Below are 22,393 nucleotides of genomic sequence, written 5' to 3' on the forward strand. Positions count from 1 at the left end.
CCCTCACCGGCGCCGCTGCGGATGGTGGCCATGGGGGCGATGGCTCTCCAGGCGTCCTGCTCGGGGTGGTAACACTCGGCGGAGCTGAGGCGCGCGGTGCCGTCGAACCCCCCCACGGCGTAAAGGAGGCGGTTCAGCACCGCCACCCCCACCCCGATGCGTCGCGTCAGCATGGGGGCCACCAGCTGCCACTCGTCCCTCTCCGGCTCGTATCTGGGGGGGGGGGACACGACACACACACACACACACACAACAGGAGGGGCTGAGCACCGAGGGGGGGGTCCCCAGCACCCATGGGTGGGTGCAGGGGGGGACAGAGGTCCCGGTTAGACCCCCCTGCAGGGGTTGGGCCCCCACCCCCAGGGGTAAATGTTTATTGTCAGCCCTGGGGGAGAGCTGTGCCCCCCCTCAAAGGTCCATCAGGGCTTGTTATTAAACCCAAGGGCAGATTTGTGCCCCCCACCCCCCTGGGCAAACCTGCCCCCCCCAACAGATCTGTGCCCCCCCCAGGGCAAACCACGGCTTGTGTTATCAGCCCCAGGTGTAGATTTAGGCCCCCCCCAGGGGCAAATCTGCCGCTCCCCACCCCAGAACAGATCTGTGCCCCCCCTGGGCAGACCAAGCCTTGTGTTATCAAACCCAGGGGCAGATTTTTGGGGCCCCCCAAGGGCAGATTTCCCCCCCCCCCCCCAGGGGCAGACCCCCGGTTCCCTGCCGCCCCCCTCACCTCTCCACGCTGCTGTGGTGGATACATCCGTGCGACCCCCCCACGGCGTAAATCATCCCGTCGATCACCCCCACCCCGATGCGGTTGCGGGGGACGCTCATGGGGGCGCAGGGGGACCACTGGTTGGTCATGGGGTTGTAGCAGTCGATGGCGGCCGAGTCCGTGTTCCCGTCGGGGGAATTATTCCGTCCCCCCACGGCGTAAAAAAGCCCCCCCACCACGCAACCCCCCAAACCGCTCCGGGGAACCTGAAGATCGGCTAAACGAATCCAAGATCCGTCCCGAGGGTTGTAAGCTTCCAAATAACTCAAAGATTGCCGATAATAACCCCCGGCCGTATAAATGAGCTGCCCCACCTTGGGGGTCCGACAGGGTAAAACCTGGGTGGGTTTATGAAGAGTTAAATCTTGAAAAATTTGCGCCAGGTAATCCTTGGATCGGGAATCGGAGCGGAGGATCTCGCATTTCTGGAGCTGCATCTGAAGGAAGTGCGGGGTGAGGGAATGGCAGCGGACGGCGCGGAGCAGAGCCTGGACGTAGAGGCGGCGGTTGGGGCAGTCGTGTTTCACCCAGTTGATGCAGGCGTGAAAAACCTCGGACTCGCAGCGCACGTTCAGCTCGTCGCGGCTGATCAGGGTCACCAGCTGGCAGTGGGACAGGTTGAAGAATTCCTCCTGCTTGGAGACCTGCGGGGATGGGGGGGGTCAGGCTGGGGGGGGGGGGGCTGGGGGTCCTGGGGGGTCGGGGGGGGGGGGGGAGGCTGGGGGTCCTGGGGGGTCAGGGTGGGGGGGTGTCCTGGGGATGAGGCTGGGTGGGGGGTGTCTGGGGGTCCTGGGGGGGTCAGGCTGGGGGGGGGCTGGGGGTCCTGGGGGGTCAGGGTGGGGGGGGGAGGCTGGGGGTCCTGGGGGGTCAGGGTGGGGGGGGCGTCCTGGGATGAGGCTGGGTGGGGGGTGTCTGGGGGTCCTGGGGGGGTCAGGCTGGGGGGGGCTGGGGGGGGCAGTGTCTGGGGGTCCTGGGGGGTCAGGGTGGGGGGGTGTCTGAGGGTCCTGGGGGGTCAGGCTGGGGGAGGGGGCTGGGGGTCCTGGGGGGTCAGGCTGGGGGGGGCAGTGTCTGGGGGTCCTGGGGGGGTCAGGCTGGGGGGGGGTGTCTGGGGGTCCTGGGGGGTCAGGCTGGGGGGGGCAGTGTCTGGGGGTCCTGGGGGGGTCAGGCTGGGGGAGGGGGCTGGGGGTCCTGGGGGGTCAGGCTGGGGGGGGGGGTGTCTGGGGGTCCTGGGGGGTCAGGCTGGGGAGGGGGCTGGGGGTCCTGGGGGGTCAGGGTGGGGGGGGCTGGGGGGGCAGCATCTGGGGGTCCTGGGGGAGTCAGGCTGGGGGGGTTCATGGGGATGAGGCTGGGTGGGGGGTGTCTGGGGGTCCTGGGGGGGTCAGGCTGGGGGGGGCAGTGTCTGGGGGTCCTGGGGGGTCAGGGTGGGGGGGGAGGCTGGGGGTCCTGGGGGGTCAGGGTGGGGGGGTGTCCTGGGGATGAGGCGGGGGGGGGGGGTGTCTGGGGGTCCTGGGGGTGTCAGGCTGGGGGGGGCAGTGTCTGGGGGTCCTGGGGGGTCAGGCTGGGGGAGGGGGCTGGGGGTCCTGGGGGGTCAGGCTGGGGGGGGCAGTGTCTGGGGGTCCTGGGGGGGTCAGGCTGGGGGAGGGGTGTCTGGGGGTCCTGGGGGGTCAGGATGGGGGAGGGGGCTGGGGGTCCTGGGGGGTCAGGGTGGGGGGGGGCTGGGGGGGCAGCATCTGGGGGTCCTGGGGGAGTCAGGCTGGGGGGGTGTCCTGGGGATGAGGCTGGGTGGGGGGTGTCTGGGGGTCCTGGGGGGTCAGGCTGGGGGGTCCTAGGGGGGAAGTCTGGGGGGGTCCTTGGGGGTCAGGATGGGGGGGGCTGGTGTCTGGGGGTCCTGGGGGGTCAGGCTGAGGGGGGCTGGGGGGGGGGGGTTTGGGGGGGGGGGGGGGGGGGGGGTCCTGGGGGGGTCAGGCTGGGGGGGGCTGGGGGGGTCCTAGGGGGAAGTCTGGGGGGGGTCCTTGGGGGTCAGGCTGGGGGGGGCAGTGTCTGCGGGTCCTGGGGGGTCAGGCTGGGGGGGTGTCCTGGGGATGAGGCTGGGTGGGGGGTGTCTGGGGGTCCTGGGGGGTCGGGCTGGGGGGGGGGGGTCCTAGGGGAGAAGTCGGGGGGGGGGTCCTGGGGGGGTGTCTGGGGGTCCTGGGGGGGCGGTGTCTGGGGAGTGAGTCGGGGGAGGGTCTGGGGGCTGAGTCAGGGGGGGGAGCTGGGGGGGATCCTGGGGGGGGAGCTGGGGGGTCGGTCTGGGGGGTGAGCCTGGGGGTGTCCTGGGGGGGGGTCAGTCTGGGGGGTCAGTCTAGGGGAGTGTCTGGGGGGTGAGTCGGGGGGGTGTCAGTCTCAGGGGAGGGGGCTGGGGGGGGTGTCAGTCTAGGGGGGAGTCTGGGGGGGAGGGAGGTCTGGGGGGGTCTGGGAGGAGAGTGTGAGTCTGGGGGGGGTGAATCTGGGGGGAAGTGTGGGAGGGGGGGAGTCTGCGGGTGGAACCGGGGGGGTTGAGTCTGGGAGGAGGAGTCTGGGGGGGTCTAAGGGGGGTGAGGCGGGAGGGAAATGGGGGGGGGGAGTGAGCCTGGGAGGGGGGATCTGGGGGGGTGAAGCTGGAGGGGGGGTGAGAGTCTGGGGGGGGAGGTGAGCTGGGGGGGAATGGGGTGCCCATTCTGGGGTGCAGCACGATGTGGGGGTTCCCACCGGGGGTTTGCTTCTGTCCTGTGTTTGCTTCGGGGTGGGGGGGGCTGGATTGGTGACACCCCCACTGATGTGTGTTAATGGGGTGGGGACCCCCTGGATCTGTGACAGCCCCCCCACATCTGTGTTAATGGGGTGGGGGCCCCTCGGCCCTGTGACACCCCAACAGCCCATATTAAATGGGGGGGGGCACTCCTCAAGCCCTGCAGCCCCTGGGGGGTTCCTCGCTGCTCCCCATCCCCAGGGGTCTCCTTCCTGGGCCCCCCCCATCCCCTGAGGGGGTCCTCACTGCTCCCCATCCCTGGGGGTCTCCTCCTCAGGACCCTGGGGGGGTCCTTGCTGCCCCCCAGGTCCCCCCATCGCCTGGGGGGGCCCTCACTGCTCCCCAGCCCTGGGGGTCTCCTCCTCAGGACCCTGGGTGGGGGGGGGTCCTCACTGCTCCCCAGGCCCCCCAATCCCCTGGGGGAGGGGTCCTCACTGCCCCCCAGCCCTGGGGGTCTCCTCCTCAGGACCCTGGGGGGGGGGTCCCTCACTGCCCCCCAGCCCTAGGGGTCTCCTCCTCAGCCCCCTGGGGGGGGTCCTCACTGCTCCCCAGGCCCCCCAATCCCCTGGGGGGGGGGTCCTCACTGTTCCCCAGCCCTGGGGGTCTCCTCCTCAGGACCCTGGGTGGGGGGGGGTCCTCACTGCTCCCCAGGCCCCCCAATCCCCTGGGGGGGGGTCCCTCACTGTTCCCCAGCCCTGGGGGTCTCCTCCTCAGCCCTCTGGGGGGGGTCCTCACTGCTCCCCAGGCCCCCCCATCCCCTGGGGGGGGGGTCCCTCACTGCCCCCCAGCCATGGGGGTCTCCTCCTCAGGACCCCGGGGGGGTCCTTGCTGCCCCCCAGGTCCCCCCATCGCCTGGGGGGGGTCCCTCACTGCCCCCCAGCCCTGGGGGTCTCCTCCTCAGGACCCCGGGGGGGTCCTTGCTGCCCCCCAGGTCCCCCCATCGCCTGGGGGGGGTCCCTCACTGCCCCCCAGCCCTGGGGGTCTCCTCCTCAGCCCCCTGGGGGGGGGGTCCTCGCAGCTCCCCAGGCCCCCCCCACCCCCGGGGGTGCCGTTTACCCCCCCCCTCACCTCCCCGAAGTGCATGTAGATGTACTCCCGAGCTTTCTGGTGTAACTCCAGGCAGCCGATCTGCTCGGCGAAGTTGGCGATGCCGATGGCGTTGCTGGGGTGAAGCTGCTGGATCAAGAAGTCGCAGCAGGCGCGGACGACGCTGTCGATCTGGTACATGACGGCGCCGTTCATGACGTGGAGGACGCACTTCTCCCCCACCGAGATGGACGCCGTGTAAGCGAATTCCACCAACCTCTCCATCACCCGCGGGTGGACCCCCTCGATGGGAATCACCTCCATCCCGCGTTCCCGTAACCCCGTCGTGAACATGGCTTTAAAAACGGGGCTCGACGACGCCAAAACGATTTTGTGAGCCGGGAAATCGGCGGGGGGGACGTCGTGACGGTAACGGACTCGCAGGGTGACGTCGCAAAGCTGCCGTTCCAAACGGAGTTGGTTCATGATGGCCAAGGCGGCTTTGGGGTGTTCGGCCAAGCTGTAGCTGAAGGAACCGGACCCCCCCGGTGAGGGGGTCACCTCCGCCTGGCATTCGGGGGGCGGGGGGGCGGACATGGCCCCAGCATCGCAGACCCCCCCCTTGCGTTGGGTGGGGAGGGGGTTAGGAGGGGTGGGGGGATGAGAACCTGCGGAGAGAGGGGAGAAGGGTTAGCGGGGTGGGGAAACTGAGGCACGGGGGGGCAGAGGGAAGGGATACCCCCCCCCAAGATCAGCCCCAGCACGCACGGGGGGGGTGGAAGGGGTCAAAGGGAAGGGGGGACCCCCCCCAATCATTCCTGGCTCATGTGGGGAAACTGAGGCACGGGGGGGGGCGCAAAGGGAAGGGACCCCCCCAAGCTGGGGAAACTGAGGCACGGGTGGGTGGGGGGGAGCAGGCCAGGGTCAGAGGGAAGGGGGACACCCCCCCCCAAAACCATCGCCAGCACCCCCTGGGGAAACTGAGGCACGGGGGGGGGGGGTGTCAGAGGGAAGGGACCTCCCCAGCACCCACGGGGGAAACTGAGGCACGAGGGGGGTGTCAGAGGGAACGGACCCCCCCAGCACCCACTGGGGAAACTGAGGCACCGCGGGGGGGTATCCCCAGTAGCCCCCCCCCCATTTCCACTCTCAGCCCCCTCCCCGCACCCTCCATCCCGCGCGTGGGCCCCGTCGTCCCCCCCCACTTCCCACCCCCCTCTCTTTGCCGGGGCTCCAGGGACCCCCCCGGACCCCCCCAAACCCCCCCGGATCCCCTCGGGGGGAGGGTCCCGGGGGCGGGGCCGGGCGGGGGTTCACGGGGGGGGGGTCCCGGGGGTCTCACCCGGCCATGGCGCGGCCCCGGCGGCGGCGGGAGGCGGCGGCGGCGCGGGGGGGGGACACGGGGGGGGCCGTGACTAAGCAGCGCGCGGAGCCCCCGCCGCGGTAAGAGTCACGGCGGCCACGCCCCCTCCCGCGCGCGACGTCACGGCCGCCTCGCCACGCCCATCCCCGCCAGAATAAGAGTCCTCGGTGGAGGAGCTCCACCCACGGGTGGCGTCACGGAGGGGGGGGGCGCGGGATCGTGATGTCACCCGTGGGCGTCACCGTGTCCCCGGGGGTGGTGGCAGAAGCCGGTGTCACCCGGGGTGTTGGGGTCCTGCCGGTGTTCACGCGTGGGTGTCCCCGTGTCACTCGGGGCTTTCCCGCTGTCCCTCGGACTGTCGTCGTGTCACCAAGGGGCAGGGCTCCCCGCGGGTGTCCCTTCTCCGCGTCCCCCCGTGGGGGGTCCCCCTGCCACCCGGGACTCCCACGGTCCCCCGTGGGTGTCCCCGTGTGACACGGGACTGGGGTCCTCCCAGTGTCCCCTTGTCCCTTCCCACGGTCCCCCGTGGGTGCCCCCATCCCCCTTCCCACGGTCCCCCGTGGGTGTCCCCCTGCCACCCGGGACTGGGGTCCCCCCATCCCCCTTCCCACGGTCCCCCGTGGGTGTCCCCGTGTCCCCTCCCCATGTCCCCCGTGGGCGTCCCCCTGCTACCCGGGACTGGGGTCCTCCCACTGCCCCCCATGCCACCCCCGCGCCCCCCCCCCCCCAGTGTCCCCCGTGGGTGTCCCCACGCTGTCGCAGTTCGGGGGGGGGGCCCGAGCGAGGCGGGGGGGTTCCAAAAAGGCCTTTTATTAAAAACGCAATACAAAACCGGGGGGGGGGGGATGACAACGACGACGACACGAGGACGGGGACCTCCTGCCCCCCCCCCCCCAACCCCCGCGTGGGGACAGCGTCCTCGCGGTGACACGGGGACGCCGCCGGGACCCCGCCCACCCCCCCCCTCACCCCTGCGCCACCACCCCTTTCCCATCCCCCCCGTCCCCCCCCGCCCCACTGGTGTCCCCCCCTCCCACCCCACTCGTGTCCCCCCCCCTCCTCCTGGCCGACGACCTCCCCGACTGGCTCCCGCTCCCTCCCCCTAAACTGGGGACCCCCAGCGTGCCGCCGCGTCCCCCCGCGTCGTCCCCCCGCCGCTGGCAGCAGCCCCCCCGCAGCAGCCGCAGGACGGCCCGGCACATCTCGCGGCTGGTGCCGGTGTAGATGAGGGGGTTGAGCAAAGAGTTGGCCATCGCCAAACCCAAGAAGTAATCGGCGTGGTAGAGCACCGCGCACGCCCGCGGGCAGCACCAGGCGTCCAGCAGCAGGAGGAGGAAGAGGGGGGACCAACAGGCGATGAAGGTCCCCACCACCACCGTCACCGTCTTCAGCAAAGCCGGCGATTTCGGCGAAGGGCGGAGGTTGGCCGATCGCCGGACGGCGCGGTAAAGGCGAGCGTAAAGGACGACGATGGTGAGGAGGATGGCGAGGAAGACGGCGACGCAGAAGAAGACGTAGCGTTTTGAGTAGAGGGGGAGGACGGTGGAGCACGCCGGGAGATCGCCCAGGCAGTTCCACCCCAGCCCCGGCAACGCCGCCAACGCCACCGAAACCCCCCAGCTCGCCGCCACCAACGACCACATCCTGCCCCTCTTGTCCCCCCGCGTCACCCGCACCCGCGCCATGGTGAGGTGCCGCTCCACCGCGATGGCCAACAAGCTCAACACCGAGGCGGCCAAGGTGAGGAAGACTCCGCCTTCCCGCAAGAACCACAACGCCGGCGTCAACCGTAAGGTGTTGGCGCCGGAGAGGACGATGTTGGCGGTGTAGGCGACGCCGGCCAACAGGTCGGAGAGGGTGAGGTTGCCCAGCAGGTAGAACATGGGGGAGTGGAGCTTCTTGGTCCTCCAGATGGTCACCAGCACCACCAGGTTCTCCACCACGATGAAACCGCAGACGAGGAGGAAGAGGAGGGTCTCGGGGCGAAGGCCCCCCCGGTACCGCCCGGCGTGCAGCTTCCCGGTGTAGTTGTAATGGAGGGCGAGAACCGCGTCCTCGGGGAACGGTCCCGGCGCCATGCTGGGGGGGGCCGGGGAGGAGGAGGAGGAGGAGGAGGAAGGGGGGGGGGGGGGCTACATGGTGGGGACCTGGTGGGAACACGGGGAGGGGGTGAGCGTGAGTGCGCTTGCGGGTGCACGCTCCGAAGGAGCTGCGCGTGAGCGCACGCTCGCAAGGGTGCAACCCCAAAAAAGGGGGGGGGGGGCCGCGCGCAGGCGTGCGCCCCAAACGGTCCCGCGTGGTTGTGAGCTTGCGAGCGTGCACCCCGAAGGGGCTGCGAGCTTCGAGCGTGCGCACGCGCCCTGGAGGGTTTGCGTGAGTGTGCACGCTTGCGGGTGTGCGGCGTAACAGGTCTCCGCGCGTGCGCGCTTGTAAGCGTGCACCTAAAAAGGGTTTGTGCACGCTTTGCAGGCACGGACCCCGGTCTTATCCTGGCGTGCGCTCGCAGGCGTGCACCCCCCCAAAAGGGTCCGCGCACACACGCACGCTCGCAGGCGTGCACCCCGAACGGTCCCACGTGAGTAAGCGTGCAATGCAAAAGGGGCTGTGCACACGCGCGTGCTTGCAGGCGTGCGCCGCAAAGGGGCTGCGTGCATGTGCCCGCTTGCAGGCGTGCACCCCGCGGGATCTTCGCACGTGCACACGCCCGCAGGCGTGCACCCACGTGAGAAGAGCCCGCGCGCACGCGTGCGCTTGTAAGCGTGCACCCTGCGGGATCCGCGCACGCCAGGTGCGTGCCCCAAAGGGCTTTGCCGGCGTGTGCACACTTGCAGGCGCGCACCCCGAAGGGGGCTGCGCGCGCTCACGTGGGTGCTGCCCCACGGGCTCCCCCCCACGCGTGACCACCCCTCCACGCGTGACCACCCCCACACACACACACACCGGCTGCCCGCGGGCACCCACCGCCGTCGCGCCCTTCCCACGCACCCACCCACCCACCCAGACGGGCCCGGGCGCGTCGGGAGCTGCCGCGGGGTCCCGCCACGGGGGGGGGGGGGGAACCTGCCCAAATATTTGGGGTGGGGTGGGTGCGGCCGTGCCCCACGGCGCTGGCGGGTCCCACCCTGCACCCCACGGGAGGGGATGGGGTGGGGGGGGAGGCAGCACTGGGTTGGGGGGGGGGGTGTCCACGGGGAAGGATAATGGGGGGACGGGCAGCCGTGGGGCCGGGACGTGGGTCCGTTCCACGCCGCGGGGCTCCGCGGGCCCCCCCCACCCCCCCGCAATGCCGGATCGGTGTGGGGGGGAGCTGGGGGGTCGGTTCGGGGGGGGGGGGATGGGAATGGCCCCCCCAGACTCCCACAGCGCCGGTCCCCCCCCGCCCTCCCTCCGTGCCTCAGTTTCCCCTGTGCCTCCCCCTCCCCCCCGCAGGTATCTCCCCCCCCGCCACGCGCCGTGTCCGTTCCCCGCGTGGGGTTGGGGGGTCGGGTCCCCTACCTGCGCACCCCCACACGCCCCCCCCACTCACCGTGGGACCGGGCTCCGCTCCGCCGTTCCGCGCTGGCTCCGGTGGAGCGCGGCGGGGCCGGGCGGGGCCGGGCGGGGCCGGGGGAGGCGGGACCGCTCCGCCCACCCCCCCCCCGGGACCACCCCCCGCCGCGGGACCCCCCCGCTGCACACCCCCCCCCCCCCTCGGGTCCTCTGTCCCAGCCGGGGCTGAGCCCCCCAAAACCCCCCGGACCCCCCCAAATCCCCCCCCAGCGCCCCCGGGGTCCCCTGCCCGACCCGTGAACGAGCCCCCCCAGATGTGAACGAGCCCCCCCCAGGTGTGAACGAGACCCCCAGATGTGAGCGAGCCCCCCCCAGGTGTGAACGAGCCCCCCCAGATGTGCCCAAGACCCCCCAGGAGATGTACAACCCCCCCTGGATGAGCCCAAGCCCCCCCAGATGTGCCCGACCCCCCCAGATGTGCTTCCCCCCCCTCCCCAGATGTACCCCAACCCCCCCCCCCAAATGTGCCCCAGCCCCTCTGGACCCCACGCACAGCCCCCCCCCCTTTGTGGGATTCCCCCCCCCACGCGGGGCAGCCCCCACTCCCGAACCGGTTGGGGCTCCCACGGCCACCCGTGTCCGTCCGTCCAGGCAGGTCCCAACCTCCCCACCCCCCCAAATCCCCCACGGGGGGGGCTGTGGGGCCCGGACGCCTGTGTCCCACGGGGGGGGGCGTGGGGGGGCCGGGTAGGGCTGGGAACCCCCACGGGGGGGGTGGGAGCTGGGTTCGGTGCTGCCAAAGGCGCCCGCGGCACCGGCGCACCCAGCGCAGCACGGGTGGGGCAGCCCCACGGCTGCCCGTGGGGTGGGGTGGGGGGGGGTCCCTGCGGTTGGGGGAGGGGAAGCACCCGGATTTGTGGGGCTGGGACCCCTCCCGGGGGGGACACCCTTCTGGGGGGGGGGGGAGCCCTTTGCCCCCATCCCCGCCCTCGCTGCTTGCGCCACGCCGGCCCCACGCCGCCCCCACGCCCCCCCCCAGCCCCTTGGCCGTGGCCCCGCTCTGCGCAGGGGTGAGCGGAGCCGCTCGGGGGGGGGGGGGGGGCGCATCCCCGGGGTCCCCCCCCATGGGGAGTCGGGGTCTCCCCGGGACCCCAAGTCCGCCCGTGGTCCCACGGGGGCCCTGTCCCCCCCCCAGTGTGACCCCACGGGGTCCGTGTCCCCCCCCCCAGTGTCACCCCACGGGGTCCCTGTACCCCCCCAGTGTCACCACAGGGGGTCCCTGCTCCCCCCGTGACCTCAGGGGGTCCCTGTGCCCCCCCCAGTGTCACCCCACGGGGTCCGTGTCCCACCCCAGTGTCACCCCACAGGGTCCGTGTCCCCCCCCGTGACCCCACAGGGTCCCTCTCCCCCCCCATGTGACCCCAAAACGTCCCTGTGTCCCCCTGTTGTCCCCCCGTGTCCCGTCCCCCCCCACGGTCCCCCGTGTCCGTGTTCCCCCCCCCCCCCCGGCCACAGCGACACACGTGCTCCGTCACCATGGCGACCCGGCCCCGCCCACCGTCCCGCCTTCTTCGCCCGTTCCTTCCCCACCCTCTGACGCCACTTCCGCCCGGCGTCGTCGCCGCTTCCGCCGTCGTGCCCACAGCAAAGATGGCGGCGCCGGCGGGCGGCGGCTCCGGTACCGCCTGGGAGCGGCTCCGCCCCCGCCGGGGCCCCGCCCCGCCCCGCGCGCCGCCGCCGCCGCCATGAGCGCGGGGCCGGTCGGGCCGCGGCGGAGGGGGGGGGGGTGGCGGCGGCGGCCCGGGGGTCCCCTCCGGGGCTGAGGAGGGGGCGCGGGTGCGGGGCCGCTTCCTCTCGGCCTGGAACAGCGTCCGATACGGTGCGGGGGGACCGGGACCGGGTGGGGGGGCCGGGGCAGCGGGACCAGCACGGGGTGGGGAAGGGGGTGCTGGGGGGCCCGGGGGGCAGCGGGACGGGGGTCTCCGTGAGGGGTCCCGGGGGTTGGCGGTGACCCCTCCGTGTCCCCTCCGGTAACCCCCTCCCCCCGGTGTCCTCCCCCCAGGCTGGACGGTGCGAACGAAGCCCCACTTCAGCAAACTCTCCCCCCTCCACCTCCTGGGCCGCGTCTACTGCCTGGCGGCCGAGGGTGAGTGCCGGGACCCCCGGGGGACCCCCGCGGTGGTGGGGAGGGGGCTCGGGGGGCACTGGGGGGGGCACGGGGGGGGTTGTGGGGGGCTCTGGGGGTGTGGGGGGGCACTGGGGGGGGGTTGGGGTCTCTGGGGGGTTGTGGGGGGCACTGGGGGGGTTGTGGGGGGCTCTAGGAGGGGTGTGGGGAGCTCTGGGGGGTTGTGGGGGACTCTGGGGGGGTGTGGGGGGCACTCGGGGCATGTGGGGGGTTTTGGGGGGCTCAGGGGGGGTCTCCAACTCCCTATCCCTGCTTCCCAGAGGAGCTGGAGCGTTTCCAGCGGGATTTCTGCTCCCGGCTGTGGCTGACGTACCGGCGGGAGTTCCCGGCGTTGGAGGGGACCCCCTGGACCACCGACTGCGGCTGGGGCTGCATGCTGCGCAGCGCCCAGATGCTGCTGGCCCAGGGCCTCATCCTGCACCTCCTGGGCAGGGGTAAGGGGGGGTCAGGGGGACCCCCAAAACCGTGGGGGTGGCCCCCGCCGGCCCCCCAAAACTCCCCCCCACACAGACACCCCGTGCTCGGTTCTAGACTGGACGTGGCCCGAGGCGCTGCTGGAGTTGGAGCCGACGGCCGCGTCCCGGCGGCCACGGGACCCCCCGGGACGGATGCGAGACCCCCCTGGACAGGCGAGGGACCCCCCGGGCCGGACACGAGACCCCCCGGGCCGGACACGGGTCTCCCGGGAGGCGGAACAGCGGCACCGCGCCATTGTGGCCTGGTTCGCCGATCACCCCCGGGCCCCTTTCGGCATCCATCGTTTGGTAGAGCTGGGTCGGAGCGCCGGGAAAAAAGCCGGGGATTGGTACGGCCCTTCCATCGTCGCCCACATCCTTCGGTGAGCGGGGAGGGGGTGTCGGGGGGGGCTCCCTCCATCGTTTTGGGGGGGCCGGGACCGCCCAGGACTCGCCCTCTCCCCCCTCCTGCGCAGGAGGGCGGTGGAAACCTGCCCGGAGACCAGCGGCCTCTCGGTCTACGTCTCTCAGGATTGCACCGGTACGTGCCGGTGGAGGGGGGGGGCCGTGGGGCATCCCCCTCCCCGGTCTGGGGGGGGATCTGGGCACTGGGATGAGCAGCCTCCCCCCCCCCGCCTCTTTTTTTCCGGTAGTTTACAAAGGGGACGTCGCCGACCTGGTGCAGGGTGACGCCGACCGAACCGTGCCGGAACCTGGGCAACGCCGAGCCGTCGTCATCCTGGTGCCGGTGCGGCTAGGGGGGGAGAGCCTGAACCCCGTCTACGTGGATTGCGTCAAGGTGGGGACCCCGGGGGGGGGGGCTCCGGTGCCGGTTCTCCCTCCCGGTTGTGCCGGGGAGCGGCTCCCGGTGCTGCTGCGCGGCTCCCAGTGCCACCAACCCCCCCACCGTGACCCCCCACCCAGGAGCTGCTGAAGCTGAAATCCTGCGTGGGCATCATCGGCGGCAAACCCCGGCACTCCCTCTACTTCGTCGGCTTCCAAGGTGCCGGTGGCGCCGCGTGGTTTGGGGACATGGGGGGACGCGCGCACACGACGCCACCAACCGATTTTTGTGCGTGTCCCCCCCCCAGATGATTTCTTGCTCTACCTGGACCCCCACTACTGCCAGCCCTTCGTGGACACCTCCCGGGAGAACTTCCCCTTGCAGGTGGGTGCAGAGAAGGGGGGGATACGCCCCCCCCCCCCCCCAATAAAACAGCGTGGGGGGGTCCCAGTGGGGTGTAACCCCCCCTCATGTCGTGCCCCCCCCCATTCCAGTCCTTCCACTGCGGCTCCCCACGGAAAATGGCCTTCGGGAAGATGGATCCCAGCTGCACCATCGGCTTCTACGCCGCCGGCGGGCCGGACCTGGAGGAGCTCTGCTCCGACCTCACCCGTGTGAGTCCTGGCAGCTGGGGGGGGGGGGGGGGGGGGGTGGGAAAAGCTTTTTGGGGTGCCCCCCCCTCCTTTTCTGACCCTGTACCCCCCCTTCCAGGTCCTGACCCCCCCCTCGGCGCCGGAGCGGTACCCCATCTTCACGGTGACGGAGGGTCAGGCGCGGGACCACGGTTTGGAGCCGCTCGGCTCCCGCCCTCCCCCGCCGCTGCCGCCGCCCCCCCGCGCCGGCAAGCGCCCCAAAAAACCCAGCACTGACGAGTTCGTCTTCCTCTGACCACCCCCCCCCCCCCCCCAGGATCCCCCCCAATACACTGGATCACACCCTGGGGTGGTGCTGCCGCGGTTTGGGGGGGCCGCAGGTCCCCCCCTCAGGGTCAGGGCTGTTTTGGTTCACTACTGCGCCGGGACTGGAGCTCAGGGCCGGTGTTTGCCGAGTCCCAGCGGGGGGGGCTGAGCTGAGCCTCCCCCCCCCCCCCCAACACTCCCCCCAGCATGGGGACCCCCCCAGTGCAGCGAGGGGGGGGGGGGGGCCATGTTTTCCCTCTCCCAACCCCCCCATCACGGTGGTTTGGTTTTTTTTTTTGATTGTCACACGCTGCTCGCGGTGAGGGGGCGACGTTAATTTATTGCTCCGCTCAGGACCCCCCCTCGTCCGTCTGTCTGTCTCCCCCCAAATTAAAACTGAACTTGAACCAGAGCGCGGCCGGCGCGGTGGGTTACGGTGTTTCTCGCCTTCCCCCCACCCCAGCACCGGATCAGGCTTTGCCCCCCCCAGCTCCCCCCCCCTCCTTCTTGCGCCGCTGCCGGAGGAGCTGCCGGTACCGGAGCCTCCGAGGGTTGAGGCCAAAGGCTTCCAAGCGCTTCCCGGTGAAATCCCGGCCCCCCAGCCGCACCGCCGGCCCCAGGGGTGCGGAGCCCCGGCGCCGGACCCCCCCCGAACTGGGGGGGTGGGGGGCTGTGGCTGGGGGGGCCCCCGAGGCTCCTGGTTCCTCCGGCCGCTTCCGCTTGTCCCGGCGTTTCTTCCCCAGTTTGGACTTGGCTGACGGCGCCGGCTGGGGCTCCTCCGGCCTGGGGGGGGTAGGATGGGGGTGACGGGAGGCGCACAGCCCCCCCAGACCCTGTGTACCCCCCCCCACTGCCCCCCAAACCCCCCCCCGCTGCCCCCCAAACGCCCTCCGTACGTGGCCGCCAGGGATTTGAAGATCTGCTGCTTCTTCCAGGCGTTCTGCGCCCGCCGGCTGTAGTTGGCCTGATCCTGCCGCTCCTCCTGCTCCGACCTGCGTCGAGGGGTGCGGTGAGCCCCCCCAAAAACGGGGCGGGGAGGGGGGGCACACACAGGACCCCCCGCAGCTCCCCCCCTCACCGGTACATGCAGGTCTTGCGCAGGGAGCACCAGCGGTTCAGCTCCTTGTCGTCGGCTGCCAGGATCTGGGCGGGGGGGGACAAGGGGTAGATTTGGGGGGTCCAGGCACCCCGGTGGGGGTCCAGGCACCCCAGGGAGGGTCCAGGTGGACTCTACCTCGTCGGTGGTGAGGCCGAAGTCGCAGGGGAGGACGTTGCGGTACTTGAAGCGACAGGGCAGGTCCCCCACCAGGTCCTCGTAGTCCAGGCTGTAAAACTCGTCCAGGTACTGCTCGAAGGTGCTGGTGGCTGCAGGGGGGGGGGGGGAGGCGAGGATTTGGGGGGGTCCCAGGGACTTAGGGGGGTGCCAGGACTCTGGGGGGGTCCCTGGCAGCTGCTCCCGGCACTCACCAGGGTCAAACTCCGGCTTCTCCCGCTCCACTGCCTCCCTGAACCGCGTCTTGTGCCGCTTCTTCCCCGGCACCGGGGCCTGCCGCCGTTTTGGGGGGGGGGCTGCCGGGTCATAGTCAGCGTCCATCTGGGGTGGGGGGGTGAGGAGAGGGTGGGGCGGCTGCCTGCGCCCTGCCTGCGCCCTGCCTGCGCCGCCCATCCCTGTGATGAGTTCCTCCCGGCCTCAGCCCGGGGCGGGGCGGGGGGACACACAAACACGTACCACAAAATCGGGGTCCTCGCAGTGGGGCTCACGCTCGTCCCCCCCCTCCTCCCGGCCCGTCCAGGCGTCCCAGTTCCAGTCGTCTGCGGGGGGGGGAGGGACACGACACACACTCAGTGATGTCACGTTGGGGACGGGGGGTGACAGGACCCCCCCCCTGACCCCCCCCACTCACCGTCCAGCCCTTCCTCCTTCTCAAACTGCGGCTTCTCCTCCTCCTCCCGGCCGTAATAATCGTCGCCAAAACACTCCTGGAGGGGGCAGAGGGGGGATCAGCGGGGATGGGGGGACACAGAGGTGGGGGGGAGGCGCACGGGGGGGACCCACCGCCATCAGCCGGTCGTGCCGGGCCGGGTCAAAATCCTCCTCCAGGAAGGTTTCGGTGAAGCCGACGGCGGCGTTGCCGGTGGCCTCCCGCAGCCGGGCCAGCCGGGCGGCCATCTCCTCCCGCTTCAGGTTCTTCAGCTGCTTCAGCTCCTCCTGCTTCCGCGCCTTCTCCTGCGGACCGACGGACGGACGCGGTGCCGGGAGGGAGGACAGGCGGACGCCGCGGCGGTACCTTCCCCCTCCCGCCTCCTCTTCTTCCCCCTCACCTTCCTCTTCCTCTCCCGAATCTGTTCCCGCTTCTCCTTCCGCCGCTCATCCCGTCGTCGCACCGAAGTGGGGATGCTCCGGGGGTACGTCTTCACCTGGGGAGGGGGGAGTTAGGGTCAGCGCCCCCTCACCCCCAAACCGTACCCCCAAATTTTGCCCTCCCACCCCCAAATTTTGTCCCCCCACCCCTAAATTTTGCTCCCCCACCTGCTCGGCATCGGGCTCCTCGAAGCGGAAATTGTAACGGCGTTCGAAATCCTCCTGCTTGGCCAGGAAAAGCTCGCCCTCATCCGAGGAGTCGGCCAGGCGAGGGGGGGACGCCCTGGGGGGGGACATGGCGGGGGGGGGTTGAGGGGGGTGCAGTGGGTTTTTGGGGGGGCTGGGGAAGGTCCCCACTCACCCTTCGGCATCGTCGGTGTCCTCCTCTTCCTCGCGGTAGCCCTGGTTGAGGACGTAATCGCGCAGGAAACGCTCGCCGGGGTCCAGCGCCGGATCGGTCCAGTACTGCTGGAGGGGCACCTGCGGGCGGGGGGGGTTTGGGGACATGGGGGGGTCGGGACAGGTGAAGGGAGTGGGAACACAGAGGTGGGGGGCAGCAGCCCCCCTCTGCCCCCCAGGGCCATCGCTGCCACGAGCTGTGCGCAGCCTCAGCCCCCTCACCAGGTCCTGCAGCGGCTCCGGGGGGGGCCTCCCCCTGCCCCTTCAGCCAGCGGATGTAATCCTCCTCCTCCCGCTCCTGGGGGGGCACAGCGTTAGTCCCAATCCCCCTACACCCCAAAACCGCCCCCCCTGGGACCCCCAATCCCCCCCCCCCCCAGCCTCACCTTCTCCTCTGCCGTCTGGCTGCGCCGCCGGAGCAGGGCAGAGCCCCCCTCACCCTCCTCCTCTTCCTCCTCGCTGTCAGCCACGAAGGCTCGGAAGCTGCCGGGGGAGGGGGGGGCACACGGTTGGGGTTACCCCCCCAGTGGCGAGGGCCCCCCCGCAAAGCCTCGCGGCCCCCCCCAAATGTCGCAGCCCCCCCACCTCTCCTTCAGCTCCCGCTGCTCCTCCACGTAGCTCCTGGAGGCCGCTCTCTGGGGGGAGAAATGGGGGGCACAGTGATGGGGGGGGCACAGTGATGGGGGGGCACACAGCTCTCCTCCCCCCCCCCCCAAACCCACCTTCCTCTGCTCGGCCGCCGCCTCCTCGTCCTCCTCATCTTCCTCATCCACGTATTTGCTGCGGGGAAGGCGGGAGGGTCACAGCTCCTCAGGGGGGCTCAGCCCAGGACACCCCCCCCCCCAAACCCCCCCCCTGCTCCCCAAACCCCCCCCCCCCCCGCCGCAGCCCCCTCCTCACCCCTCCTTCTCCAGCACCACCTTCCTCTCGTAGTCCTTCAGGTACATCGGCTTCGCCGGGCGCCCTTCATCCTCCTCCTCCTCCTCTTCACCATCGCTCCCCGAGGAGGAGTCTGGGGGCGGAGGGGACGTTTGGGGACCCCCCCCGGGGGTTTGGGGACCCCCCCCGGGGCTCGGGGACACCCCCCACCCCCCCCCCCCGGTACCTCGCTGGCTGTAGAAGGTGGCGTCTGCCCGGTAGATTCGGGGGTCCCGGCTCTTCAGCAGCGCCAGCGTGCGGTAGAAATCCCGCTCCAGGCGGGGGTCGAGGGCCTGGGGGGGGGGGGAACCGGGGGTCACGGGGGGAAACCGGGGGGGGAACCGAGGGTCACGGGGGGGGAACCGGGGGGGGGGGGGGAAGTCCCGGCCCACCCGCACTCACCACCTCATCCCCGCTGGAGTCGGACTCGGAGCTGGAGCCGTCCCCGGTGTCGCCGTACCGGTCCTGCACTGCGGGGGCCCGTCAGCCACCGGCACCGCGCGGAGGGGGGACGACACACACGACACCCCCGCACCCCGCTCCCGGTGTCCTCTCACCCCCGGTCCCCATCCCCCCCCCCCTCCACCGGTCCCCGGGGTTCCGCCGGTTCCCGTTACCCCCCGACCCCCACCCGGTGTCCCCGTTACCCCCCGCTCACCGGTTCCGCCGCGGACCCCGTTACCCCCCCCCCCCCAGCCCCGATCGCGCCCGGCCCAGGCCCCGCCCCCTTGGCCCCGGCCCCGCCCCCCGCCGCTCACGCCGCTGCAGCTCCTCGCGCCGCCGGTACCGCCCGTATCGTTCCGCGAAGGCCGCGTTCACGCGCAGCTCCGGCTCCGGCATCGCCGCACGCGTCATTTCCCTTTCCGCCTCCGTCGCGCGCGCGTCGCACGCCCCACCCACCCTTCCCGAAACGCCCCGCCCCTCCCTGTCCCGCTCTTAAAAGGGCAACGCGCCCGGTGCTACGCGGTGGGGTCCACCTCCACGCGGGACCCCCCCGAACCCACGCTGCCCCCCCCAAAAAAAAAAAAAAAAGATCCACGAGGCCGGTGGTCTCATCTCCATCTTTATAGTGACAGAGGAGGAGGGTGGGCGCGGGGGGGGCCCAGGAGCCCCCCTAGCTGGTGCGGAGCTGGTAGTCTGCAAGAGGGAGAGCAGGGGTGAGGGAGGGCGGGGGGGCCGGGGGGTCCCGGGGGGGGGTCCCTGACTCACCCCCGCTCTGGGTGATGTAGCGCACCCAGGGCAGCGCCTGGTACCCGCTCTTCTCGATGATCTTCATGTACCGCACCTGGGGGGGCGGGCGGGGATGGACCCCCCCCCCCCCCGGCACCCCGACACCCCCCCGGCACCCCGACACCCCCCCCAGCTCCCTCCAGTGCAGAAGGGACACTGCACACACACCCCCCCCCCCGCCAGGCCACCCCACGGGGACACTGCAGGTCACGTCCCCCCCCCCGTGTCCCCCTGCCCCATCCCCAAACCCAGCTGGGCCACCTCCCCGGGGACCCCCCCGCCAAACCCACGGCACCCCCTCCCCAGAGACCCCCTGGTCCCCAGCACATCCCCACCACCCTGTCCCCAAAAAGGATTGGGCCACCTTCTTGGGGACCCCACGGGCCGTGTCCCCCCCGCCCCATCCCCAACACCCACGGGACCCCCTCCCCAGGGACCCCACGGGCCGTGTCCCCCCCGCCCCATCCCCAACACCCACGGGACCCCCATCCCGGGCACCCCATGGCCCTTGTCCCCAGCGTGTCCCCCCCCCCATCCCCAAATGCACAGGGCCACCTTCCCGGGGACCCCACAGGCCACATGTCCCCCCCACCCTGTCCCCACACGGGGCCACCCCACCCCCCCCCAGGACCCCCCAGGACCCCCCAGTCCCCGGGTGGCACCTGGATGCCCGAGACGGTGAAGTAGGGGATCTCGAAGCGGACAGAGATGGGCGGCCGCCCTTCCTCTTCCTCCTTCTCCACGCTGGGCAGCCCGAAGTGGGCGCGCATCAGGTGCTCCTTCCCCCCCTGCGCGGCACCGGCACGGCTGGCGGCGGTGCCGGATCACCCGCCGCGGCACCCAGGGAGGGGACACCCAAGGAGGGGAGGGTGTGGACCCCGGCATCGAGGTCCTTCCTCACCGGGAAAGACTTGATGGTCCAGATGACGAGGTTCCTCTCCGGGAGGTACCTGGCGGAGCCCACGCTGGTCTTGAACTTGGGGGAGTCGGCGTCGCTGGGCACCGGCACCGCGATCTCCACCCCGTTGGCCACCGACTGCTTCTTGAACTGGCCCTTGGCCTTGGGGGGGAACACACACACGGGTGGGGGGGTCAGGGGCACCTGCAGGTCTTCTGCGGCAGCCGTGATCTCCCCGGCGTCTCACCTTGACCATGATCTCCACGCGGCTGTGGGAGAACTTCTCGATGACCGACTCGATCCAGATGAGTGGCTTCACCTGGGGGGGGGGGGAAGGGGTCACCCCTCTGTTCCCCGTGTGTGTCCCCCGTCCCGGGGGGACATCCCCCGGCCCCCACCTGGGTGTTGAGGCGGTAGGACATGAGCTCGAAGTCTCCATCGGGGGGGATGAAGGAGATGGTGCGGTCGTTGTCGAAGCGGGAGAGCCGGACGCACTGGTGGAACTTCACGTCCTCCAGCTCCACTGACTTGTTCTTGCCCCCTGGGGAGGGAGAGATGGCGTTGGGGGGGGGCGGGGGTGAGGGGATGGGACGTGTCACCCCCCCACACCCCGGGGCTGTCCCCGAGCCCACCCGGCGACACTCACGGCCGGTCAGCTCGAAGAGGACGCGGTCGTTCAAGCCCAGGCGCAGCTCGGGCATCCCCGAGAGGAAGACCTTCAGCTTGATGGTGCCCACCACCTCGCTCAGCAGCACGCTGCCGTTGGCGCTCACCTGCGGGCACCGGCACCAGCTTCATCACCGTCACCGTCCCCGTCCTCATCCCCATCCTCATCCTCATCCCATCACCACGATCGTCTCCATCGCCGGTCCCACCACCATCACCGTTCCCCTGCCCCACTGGGGACCCGGCGGCAGCCCCCCCCCCCCCGAATTTGGAGATTCCCCCCCCGCCCCCATCTCACCAGCAGGTTCACCGACTCGATGACATCGATGAAGACCTCGTTCTTCTTGTACTTGATGCCCTCGGAACGCCAGGACACGGCGTTGGTGACCGTGGTGGGGACGCGGGACTTGCCCGTCTCCAGCTTGTTCCCCTCCTGCGTGATGTACCTGCGGTACGGGGGTGCAGGGGGGGTCAGGGGGTGTGTGGGGGGTCCCAACGCCCCCCCCCAGCCCCACTTACTCCTGCAGGATCTTGCTGTCCGTGGTCTGCGGGAAGCCAAAGTCCATCAGCTCGTCCAGGAGCTCGTAAACGATGACGAAGTTGTCGCGGATGCTCTCCTCCTCCAGCTCCTTGAAATACTCGCAGAAGACCTGGGGGCGGGGGGCACAGAACATCTCCATCCCCCCCCCCCACGCACACCCCAGGGGAGAGGAGCTCCCCCAAATGGGGGGTCCGGGGGGAGAGGACCTCACCTCCACCACCTTGTAGAGGAAGGAGTAGACCAAGGACGCGTTGCCGTTCTTCTTGGTGGTGGCCACCACTGGTTTGGAGGGGGGGGGGTTAAGGAAAGGGGGGAGCACAGGGGGGGTCCCCGTGACCCTGGGGGTTTGGGGGGGGGGGGGGTGTCTGTGTGGGGTGAAGGATACGGTAGAGGTTGGCGTGTTTGATCCAGAGGAAGTGGACCTTGCCGTGGGTCAGGAGGGGGGCGAGGGTCCCCTCCTCCTCCCGCTGCAGCAGCAGCCCCATGAAGTGCTCGATCTCCCCCAGCCCCACGTCCCCCTTGTAGTTGCGGCTGATCAGCGGCTGCGGGGGGTGGGGGGTGTCTCAGTGGTGGGACCCCCCCCCACCCCCAAATCACCCCCCCCCCACCCCTAAATCACCCCACCACCACCCCCCCCCGCCATGACCCCGGGGTCACGGCCAGGCTTCGCCATTGACCTTGGCTGACCTTCGAGGCCATGGGGGACAGCGGGGTGTCCCCCCGCCACGTTCCTGGGGGGGGGGGTGGGTTTTGGGGGGGGGGGGCGGGGGGGGGGGGGGCACACACACTCACCTTCCCCTTGAGGTCCAGGATGAAGAGGGCTGAGGCGGCCATGGCGGGGCCCCGGCAGCCACCGCGTCACCGTCACCTGCGCCAGGTGAGCGGCTGCGCCCATGGGCGCGTGGGGCCTTAAAGGGGACGGCCTGGTCCCGCTGCCACCCACGGGGGACCTGCTCCCACCCGTGGGTCTCGGGGAGGGGGGGGGGGGGGGGGCAAGCTCGGTCACCCCATGGTGGGGGTGGGGGTACGGTCACCTCCAGCCCAGCTGGGTGGTCTCGTGGGGGGATGTGGGTTGGGACCCCCCCACCCACCCAGGGGACCCCCCCCACCCAGGGGACCCCCCGCCAGACTGCCTCGGGGCGGGGGGAGCTGGGCAGCTCCCAGGCACCTGGGTGCCCCATCCGGGGGGGGGGGTGTCTGTGCAGCACCCTGGGTCACCCAACCCTGCCTGGGGGGGTCCCTGCAGCACCCTGAGCCCCCCACCCTGGGGGGATGTCCGTGCACCCTTGGGTGCCTGGGTCTCTCATCCCACCCTGGGGGGGGGGGCTCCCTGCACCCCCCGACCCCTGGATCCCCAGATCCCCCAGCCTGGGGGGGGGGGGGTGTGGTGTCCCTGCACCCCTGGGATCCCCCACCCTGTTGAGGGGGGGTCCCTGCACCTCCCGCCCCCCCAATCCCCCATCCTGCAGGGGGGGTCCCTGCACCCCCCACATTTCCCACCCTGGGGGGGCTCCCTGCACCTCCCGCCCCCCCAATCCCCCATCCTGCAGGGGGGGTCCCTGCACCCCCCACATTTCCCACCCTGGGGGGGGGTCCCTGCACCTCCCGCCCCCCCGATCCCCCATCCTGGAGGAGGGGTCCC

The 22,393-nt window shown here is 71.5% G+C and overlaps 4 protein-coding genes across 5 annotated transcripts in view; 1 reads left to right on the forward strand and 3 right to left on the reverse strand.

Moving 5' to 3' along the window:
- The window catches only part of KEAP1 (kelch like ECH associated protein 1), a 7,558-nt gene extending 1,538 nt beyond the window's left edge, over window positions 1–6,020 (reverse strand). Inside the window, exons 1-4 of the mRNA XM_054807767.1 lie at window positions 5,905–6,020; window positions 4,605–5,230; window positions 728–1,413; window positions 8–213 (exon numbers count right to left, since the gene is read on the reverse strand). Of these exons, the coding sequence (XP_054663742.1) occupies window positions 8–213; window positions 728–1,413; window positions 4,605–5,159 (1,447 nt within the window). The 5' untranslated portion in view covers window positions 5,160–5,230; window positions 5,905–6,020. The remainder of the gene's footprint in view (window positions 1–7; window positions 214–727; window positions 1,414–4,604; window positions 5,231–5,904) is intronic.
- Window positions 6,021–7,533: 1,513 nt separating this feature from the next.
- ATG4D (autophagy related 4D cysteine peptidase) lies at window positions 7,534–14,142 on the forward strand. Its single transcript, XM_054807925.1, has 11 exons — window positions 7,534–7,665; window positions 8,395–8,500; window positions 11,477–11,560; window positions 11,860–12,033; window positions 12,131–12,437; window positions 12,531–12,595; window positions 12,708–12,853; window positions 12,979–13,057; window positions 13,146–13,222; window positions 13,333–13,452; window positions 13,550–14,142. The coding sequence occupies exons 1-11, from the start codon at window positions 7,609–7,611 to the stop codon at window positions 13,724–13,726; spliced, it is 1,392 nt and encodes a 463-aa protein (XP_054663900.1). The 5' UTR covers window positions 7,534–7,608; the 3' UTR covers window positions 13,727–14,142.
- A 65-nt stretch (window positions 14,143–14,207) lies between these two features.
- On the reverse strand, window positions 14,208–18,276 carry KRI1 (KRI1 homolog). The gene is given in 19 exon segments (XM_054807768.1): window positions 14,208–14,520; window positions 14,634–14,729; window positions 14,816–14,880; window positions 14,972–15,102; window positions 15,205–15,331; window positions 15,467–15,549; window positions 15,642–15,717; window positions 15,794–15,964; window positions 16,060–16,155; window positions 16,268–16,579; window positions 16,721–16,742; window positions 16,744–16,796; window positions 16,885–16,981; window positions 17,084–17,133; window positions 17,221–17,278; window positions 17,399–17,510; window positions 17,604–17,709; window positions 17,819–17,886; window positions 18,175–18,276. Coding segments are annotated over 19 exon segments (2,133 nt in total). The 5' UTR covers window positions 18,272–18,276.
- Window positions 18,277–18,463: 187 nt separating this feature from the next.
- Window positions 18,464–21,681, reverse strand: AP1M2 (adaptor related protein complex 1 subunit mu 2). 2 transcript variants are annotated; one of them, XM_054807926.1, is made up of 12 exons: window positions 21,544–21,681; window positions 21,137–21,293; window positions 20,963–21,030; window positions 20,730–20,860; window positions 20,509–20,656; window positions 20,191–20,317; window positions 19,943–20,085; window positions 19,792–19,863; window positions 19,548–19,706; window positions 19,309–19,434; window positions 18,626–18,701; window positions 18,464–18,553 (listed from the first exon to the last, which is right to left on the reverse strand). In XM_054807926.1, exons 1-12 carry the CDS (start codon window positions 21,583–21,585, stop codon window positions 18,531–18,533), a joined length of 1,272 nt encoding a protein of 423 aa, XP_054663901.1. In that variant the 5' UTR covers window positions 21,586–21,681; the 3' UTR covers window positions 18,464–18,530. The 2 variants fall into 2 exon arrangements, with proteins under 2 accessions (XP_054663901.1, XP_054663902.1); XM_054807927.1 differs by lacking the exon at window positions 21,137–21,293 and having other exon boundaries at window positions 21,544–21,671.
- Window positions 21,682–22,393: the final 712 nt, after the last annotated feature.

The sequence above is a fragment of the Grus americana genome, chromosome 33 (assembly GCF_028858705.1).
Source record: "Grus americana isolate bGruAme1 chromosome 33, bGruAme1.mat, whole genome shotgun sequence".
In the NCBI taxonomy this organism is placed as follows: domain Eukaryota; kingdom Metazoa; phylum Chordata; class Aves; order Gruiformes; family Gruidae; genus Grus; species Grus americana.

Coding starts and splice junctions, on each gene's coding strand:
- AP1M2 (XM_054807926.1), bottom strand. CDS start 21,585: ATGGCCGCCTCAGCCCTCTTCATCCTGGACCTCAAGGGGAAG. Junction 20,086..20,190: donor CCTCTTCGAGCTGACCGGCC/GTGAGTGTCGCC, acceptor CTCCCTCCCCAG/GGGGCAAGAACAAGTCAGTG. Junction 18,554..18,625: donor CTACATCACCCAGAGCGGGG/GTGAGTCAGGGA, acceptor TCCCTCTTGCAG/ACTACCAGCTCCGCACCAGC.
- ATG4D (XM_054807925.1), top strand. CDS start 7,609: ATGGTGAGGTGCCGCTCCACCGCGATGGCCAACAAGCTCAACACCGAG. Junction 8,501..11,476: donor TGCACCCCGAACGGTCCCAC/GTGAGTAAGCGT, acceptor TCCTCCCCCCAG/GCTGGACGGTGCGAACGAAG. Junction 12,034..12,130: donor CCTGCACCTCCTGGGCAGGG/GTAAGGGGGGGT, acceptor GCTCGGTTCTAG/ACTGGACGTGGCCCGAGGCG.